This window comes from Oncorhynchus kisutch, linkage group LG17 (genome assembly GCF_002021735.2).
Source record: "Oncorhynchus kisutch isolate 150728-3 linkage group LG17, Okis_V2, whole genome shotgun sequence".
Classification (NCBI taxonomy): domain Eukaryota; kingdom Metazoa; phylum Chordata; class Actinopteri; order Salmoniformes; family Salmonidae; genus Oncorhynchus; species Oncorhynchus kisutch.
The window spans coordinates 7,955,320-7,962,819 of NC_034190.2; the positions used below are offsets into that span (position 1 = coordinate 7,955,320).

The 7,500-nt window shown below is 43.9% G+C and overlaps 1 protein-coding gene across 1 annotated transcript in view; it reads right to left on the minus strand.

Annotated features, from left to right (window-relative positions):
• LOC109885529 (gamma-aminobutyric acid type B receptor subunit 1) overlaps positions 1-7,500 on the minus strand; it is a 165,722-nt gene that overhangs the window by 137,581 nt on the left and 20,641 nt on the right. Inside the window, exon 3 of the mRNA XM_031794948.1 lies at positions 4,115-4,289. Coding sequence (XP_031650808.1) covers positions 4,115-4,289 — 175 coding nt within the window. The remainder of the gene's footprint in view (positions 1-4,114; positions 4,290-7,500) is intronic.

Consider the following 7,500-nt stretch of genomic DNA (forward strand, 5'->3'; position numbering starts at 1 on the left):
CAGTTCTCTGCATGTCTTTAACCAATAGTATAAATGAGGAGTCAGTCTCTGCATGTCTTTAACCAATAGTATAAATGAGGAGTCAGTTCTCTCTGCATGTCTTTAACCAACCAGTATAAATGAGGAGGCAGTTCTCTGCATGTCTTTAACCAATAGTATAATGAGGAGTCAGTTCTCTGCCGTCTTTAACCAATAGTAATAAATGAGGAGGCAGTTCTCTGCATGTCTTTAACCAATAGTATAAATGAGGAGTCAGTTCTCTGCATGTCTTTAACCAATAGTATAAATGAGGAGTCAGTTCTCTGCATGTCTTTAACCAATAGTATAAATGAGGATGCAGTTCTCTGCATGTCTTTAACCAATAGTATAAATGAGGAGGCAGTTCTCTGCATGTCTTTAACCAATAGTATAAATGAGGAGGAAGTTCTCTGCATGTCTTTAACCAATAGTATAAATGAGGAGGCAGTTCTCTGCATGTCTTTAAACAAATAGTATAAATGAGGAGGGCAGTTCTCTGCATGTCTTTAAACCAATAGTATAAATGAGGAGGCAGTTCTCTGCATGTCTTTAAACCATAGTATAAATGAGGAGTCATTCTCTGCATGTCTTTAACCAATAGTATAAATGAGGAGGCAGTTCTCTCTGCATGTCTTTAACCCAATAGTAAAATGAGGAGGCAGTTCTCTGCATGTCTTTAACCAATAGTATAAATGAGGAGGCAGTTCTCTGCATGTCTTTAACCAATAGTATAAATGAGGAGGCAGTTCTCTGCATGTCTTTAACCAATAGTATAAATGAGGAGGCAGTTCTCTGCATGTCTTTAACCAATAGTATAAATGAGGAGGCAGTTCTCTGCATGTCTTTAACCAATAGTATAAATGAGGAGTCAGTTCTTCTGCATGTCTTTAACCAATAGTATAAATGAGGAGGCAGTTCTCTGCATGTCTTTAAACCAATAGTATAAATGAGGAGCAGTTCTCTGCATGTCTTTAACCAATAGTATAAATGAGGAGGCAGTTCTCTGCATGTCTTTAACCAATAGTATAAATGAGGAGGCAGTTCTCTGCATGTCTTTAACCAATAGTATAAATGAGGAGTCAGTTCTCTGCATGTCTTTAACCAATAGTATAAATGAGGAGGCAGTTCTCTGCATGTCTTTAACCAATAGTATAAATGAGGAGTCAGTTCTCTGCATGTCTTTAACCAATAGTATAAATGAGGAGTCAGTTCTCTGCATGTCTTTAACCAATAGTATAAATGAGGAGGCAGTTCTCTGCATGTCTTTAACCAATAGTATAAATGAGGAGGCAGTTCTCTGCATGTCTTTAACCAATAGTATAAATGAGGAGGCAGTTCTCTGCATGTCTTTAACCAATAGTATAAAATGAGGAGGCAGTTCTCTGCATGTCTTTAACCATAGTATAAATGAGGAGGCAGTTCTCTGCATGTCTTTAACCAATAGTATAAATGAGGAGGCAGTTCTCTGCATGTCTTTAACCAATAGTATAAATGAGGAGTCAGTTCTCTGCATGTCTTTAACCAATAGTATAAATGAGGAGGCAGTTCTCTGCATGTCTTTAACCAATAGTATAAATGAGGAGGCAGTTCTCTGCATGTCTTTAACCAATAGTATAAATGAGGAGGCAGTTCTCTGCATGTCTTTAACCAATAGTATAAATGAGGAGGCAGTTCTCTGCATGTCTTTAACCAATAGTATAAATGAGGAGGCAGTTCTCTGCATGTCTTTAACCAATAGTATAAATGAGGAGGCAGTTCTCTGCATGTCTTTAACCAATAGTATAAATGAGGAGTCAGTTCTCTGCATGTCTTTAACCAATAGTATAAATGAGGAGGCAGTTCTCTGCATGTCTTTAACCAATAGTATAAATGAGGAGGCAGTTCTCTGCATGTCTTTAACCAATAGTATAAATGAGGAGGCAGTTCTCTGCATGTCTTTAACCAATAGTATAAATGAGGAGGCAGTTCTCTGCATGTCTTTAACCAATAGTATAAATGAGGAGTCAGTTCTCTGCATGTCTTTAACCAATAGTATAAATGAGGAGTCAGTTCTCTGCATGTCTTTAACCAATAGTATAAATGAGGAGGCAGTTCTCTGCATGTCTTTAACCAATAGTATAAATGAGGAGGCAGTTCTCTGCATGTCTTTAACCAATAGTATAAATGAGGAGGCAGTTCTCTGCATGTCTTTAACCAATAGTATAAATGAGGAGGCAGTTCTCTGCATGTCTTTAACCAATAGTATAAATGAGGAGGCAGTTCTCTGCATGTCTTTAACCAATAGTATAAATGAGGAGGCAGTTCTCTGCATGTCTTTAACCAATAGTATAAATGAGGAGGCAGTTCTCTGCATGTCTTTAACCAATAGTATAAATGAGGAGGCAGTTCTCTGCATGTCTTTAACCAATAGTATAAATGAGGAGGCAGTTCTCTGCATGTCTTTAACCAATAGTATAAATGAGGAGTCAGTTCTCTGCATGTCTTTAACCAATAGTATAAATGAGGAGGCAGTTCTCTGCATGTCTTTAACCAATAGTATAAATGAGGAGGCAGTTCTCTGCATGTCTTTAACCAATAGTATAAATGAGGAGGCAGTTCTCTGCATGTCTTTAACCAATAGTATAAATGAGGAGGCAGTTCTCTGCATGTCTTTAACCAATAGTATAAATGAGGAGGCAGTTCTCTGCATGTCTTTAACCAATAGTATAAATGAGGAGGCAGTTCTCTGCATGTCTTTAACCAATAGTATAAATGAGGAGGCAGTTCTCTGCATGTCTTTAACCAATAGTATAAATGAGGAGGCAGTTCTCTGCATGTCTTTAACCAATAGTATAAATGAGGAGGCAGTTCTCTGCATGTCTTTAACCAATAGTATAAATGAGGAGGCAGTTCTCTGCATGTCTTTAACCAATAGTATAAATGAGGAGGCAGTTCTCTGCATGTCTTTAACCAATAGTATAAATGAGGAGGCAGTTCTCTGCATGTCTTTAACCAATAGTATAAATGAGGAGGCAGTTCTCTGCATGTCTTTAACCAATAGTATAAATGAGGAGGCAGTTCTCTGCATGTCTTTAACCAATAGTATAAATGAGGAGGCAGTTCTCTGCATGTCTTTAACCAATAGTATAAATGAGGAGGCAGTTCTCTGCATGTCTTTAACCAATAGTATAAATGAGGAGGCAGTTCTCTGCATGTCTTTAACCAATAGTATAAATGAGGAGCAGTTCTCTGCATGTCTTTAACCAATAGTATAAATGAGGAGGCAGTTCTCTGCATGTCTTTAACCAATAGTATAAATGAGGAGGCAGTTCTCTGCATGTCTTTAACCAATAGTATAAATGAGGAGGCAGTTCTCTGCATGTCTTTAACCAATAGTATAAATGAGGAGGCAGTTCTCTGCATGTCTTTAACCAATAGTATAAATGAGGAGTCAGTTCTCTGCATGTCTTTAACCAATAGTATAAATGAGGAGGCAGTTCTCTGCATGTCTTTAACCAATAGTATAAATGAGGAGGCAGTTCTCTGCATGTCTTTAACCAATAGTATAAATGAGGAGGCAGTTCTCTGCATGTCTTTAACCAATAGTATAAATGAGGAGGCAGTTCTCTGCATGTCTTTAACCAATAGTATAAATGAGGAGGCAGTTCTCTGCATGTCTTTAACCAATAGTATAAATGAGGAGGCAGTTCTCTGCATGTCTTTAACCAATAGTATAAATGAGGAGGCAGTTCTCTGCATGTCTTTAACCAATAGTATAAATGAGGAGGCAGTTCTCTGCATGTCTTTAACCAATAGTATAAATGAGGAGGCAGTTCTCTGCATGTCTTTAACCAATAGTATAAATGATAAGTGAACAAACAGACAATAAAACTTGAGTCTAACACCTTAGTGAGAAAGGGGTTTGGTGTGCCGGAGTCTGGTAGAGAGATTAGTCCCACAGACCACAGATACCCCAAGGCGAGGTGGGTCTGAATCCTGCCTCAACTCTTCCTCTCCGTCTTCCTCTGTATCTGTCTCCCCTCTACATTCAGACTATCACTGTCCATAAAACAATTTAAAAAACTACAAAACATATTTTTTAAAAGAGGCCTGTCACTCACTGAGGTGAAGACTTCCGTAGTCTGCTGGATGGTGGCGATCTTAGTCCATTTCCACTTCTGAAAGAGCTGAACCCTGGTGGGGTTGTGGAGGGTGGCAGACGGGTGGGTACGGAAGAACGTCGGGAAGCGCTGGCGGTTGGAGAGAGCTGGGGAACTGGAACCGTAGGATAACTGAGGAGAGGAGGAGGGAGGATAGGAGGACAGGAGGAGAGGAGGATAGGAGGAGAGGAGGATAGGAGGACAGGAGGAGAGGAGGACAGTAGGAGAGGAAGACAGGAGGAGAGGAAGACAGGAGGAGAGGAGGAGAGGAGGACAGGAGGACAGGAGGAGAGGGGGACAGGAGGACAGGAGGACAGGAGGAGAGGAGGACAGGAGGAGAGGATGACAGGAGGAGAGGAGGAGAGGAGGACAGGAGGACAGGAGGACAGGAGGACAGGAGGAGAGGGGACAGAGACAGGAAGGAGAGGAGGAGAGGAGGACAGGAGGAGAGGATGACAGGAGGAGAGGAGGACAGGAGGACAGGAGGACAGGAGGACAGGAGGAGAGGGGGACAGGAGGACAGGAGGAGAGGAGGACAGGAGGACAGGAGGAGAGGATGACAGGAGGAGAGGAGGACAGGAGATAGAAAATAGAGTTAGGGTGTCCTCATTATGTCTGAGGTACAACGATGGAACGAAGAGAGAAAATGAGAAAATGAAAGATGACGAAGAGAGAAGAAGACCAAGAAGAAACCAAAAGCAAAAATAAACTGAAGAACAATAAACCAAAGAAGAAGAAGCAGGCAAAACAAGACAAGGAGGCAGAAAAAGAAAAAAGAAAGTTCCTTGCTAGAATATCCCTCAGCCATGTCCCAGTATATTAGATCAGTCCCAGTATATTAGATCAGCCATGTCCCAGTATATTAGATCAGCCATGTCCCAGTATATTAGATCAGCCATGTCCCAGTATATTAGATCAGCCATGTCCCAGTATATTAGATCAGCCATGTCCCAGTATATTAGATCAGCCATGTCCCAGTATATTAGATCAGCCATGTCCCAGTATATTAGACCAGCCTGTCCCAGTATATTAGATCAGCCATGTCCCAGTATATTAGATCAGCCATGTCCCAGTATATTAGATCAGCCATGTCCCAGTATATTAGATCAGCCATGTCCCAGTATATTAGATCAGCCAGGTCCCAGTATATTAGATCAGCCAGGTCCCAGTATATTAGATCAGCCATGTCCCAGTATATTAGGTCATTTCCATACGGCCACTGCAGAGGAATATGGGTCCAAATATCTGACGTGTGAACAGCCTCTTTTATGACACCAACAATAGCACTGTGTGTGAAAAACGCTGAGAGTGTACTTTATTACTCTAACTTCTAAAAGTGGAGAGAGACCACAAATACCAAAAATCTCCCAAATATCAGCCTGATATTCCTGTAACCCTCCAAAAAGGTGTCTATGCAGTCTTCGACACAGTAATAACGGTTTTTAAAAAAGTGTTAAAAGTCTGGACAGTGGACATAAAATGTCAGTTGGGAAATGTCCAGATCTTCTAAGGTGTAGTGCTGTCAAATGTAAGAGGCACATGGTAAGGGCCCTGGTCAAAAGGTAGAACACTATGGTGCCATTAGAAACTCTACCACTGAGATGGACAGACCAGTGTTATTATTCCCTCTAACTTCCTTGACACTTCTTATTTGGCATTCAGGACTAGTCGTTTAGGGGCCATCGAACGCTTTCCTTACCTCTAGGCTGGCAGACATTCTCCTCTCCTTTCCTGCCAAAGCCAAGTGGATCTGAGGTGTCTGCTTCCCTGTCTCCCTCTCTCTCTCTCCCTCTCTCTCTCCATCCTACTCCCTCTCTCTCTCTCCCTCTCACTCTCCATCCTACTCTCCCTCTCTCTCTCTCCCTCTCTCTCTCCATCCTACTCCCTCTCTCTCTCCATCCTACTCCCTCTCTCTCTCTCCCTCTCTCTCTCTCCCTCTCACTCCATCCTACTCCCCTCTCTCTCTCCTCTCTCTCTCTCCCTCTCTCTCTCCATCCTACTCCCTCTCTCTCTCCATCCTACTCCCTCTCTCTCTCTCCCTCTCACTCTCCATCCTACTCTCCCTCTCTCTCTCTCCCTCTCTCTCTCTCATCCTACTCCCTCTCTCTCTCTCCCTCTCACTCTCCATCCTACTCTCCCTCTCTCTCTCTCCCTCTCTCTCTCCATCCTACTCCCTCTCTCTCTCTCCCTCTCACTCTCCATCCTACTCTCCCTCTCTCTCTCTCCTCTCACTCTCCATCCTACTCTCCCTCTCTCTCTCTCCCTCTCACTCTCCATCCTACTCCCTCTCTCTCTCTCCTCCTACTCCCTCTCACTCTCCATCCTACTCCCTCTCTCTCTCTCTCTCTCTCCCTCTCACTCTCCATCCTACTCCCTCACTCTCTCTCTCTCCCTCCTCTCCATCTCTCCCTCTCTCTCTCTCATCCTACTCCCTCTCTCTCTCCATCCTCTACTCCCCTCTCACTCCCCATGCCTACTCTCTCTGCTCTCCTCTCTCTCTCTCTTCCCTCTCACTCTCCATCCTACTCCCTCTCTCTCTCTCTCCCTCTCACTCTCCATCCTACTCCCTCTCCCTCTCTCTCTCTCCCTCTCACTCTCCATCCTACTCCCTCTCCCTCTCTCCCTCTCAACTCTCCATCCCCTACTCCTCTCTCCTCTTCTCCCTCTCTCTCTCCATCCTACTCCCCTCCTCTCTCTCTCCCTCTCACTCTCCATCCACTCTCCCTCTCTCTCTCTCCCTCTCTCTCTCTCCTCCTACTCCCTCTCTCTCTCTCCCTCTCACTCTCCATCCTACTCTCCCTCTCTCTCTCATCCCTCTCACTTCTCCATCCTACTCTCCCTCTCTCTCTCTCCTCCCTCTCACTCTCCATCCTACTCCCTCTCTCTCTCTCCATCCTACTCCCTCTCACTCTCCATCCTAAACTCCTCTCTGCCCTCTCTCTCTCTCTCTTCTCTCTCTCTCCTCTCACTCTCCACTACTCCCTCTCCCTCTCTCTCTCTCTCTCTCCCTCTCTCTCTCCATCCTACTCTCTCTCTCTCTCCATCCTAACTTCCTCTCTCTCTCTCCATCCTACTCTCTCTCTCTCCCATCCTACTCCCTCTCTCTCTCTCCATCCTACTCTCTCTCTCTCTCCATCCATACTCCCTCTCTCTCTCTCCATCCTACTCTCTCTCTCTCTCCATCCTACTCCCTCTCTCTCTCTCCCTCTCTGTCTCCATCCTACTCCCTCTCTCTCTCTCCCTCTCACTCTCCATCCTACTCTCCCTCTCTCTCTCTCCCTCTCTCTCTCCATCCTACTCCCTCTCTCTCTCTCCCTCTCACTCTCCATCCTACTCTCCCTCT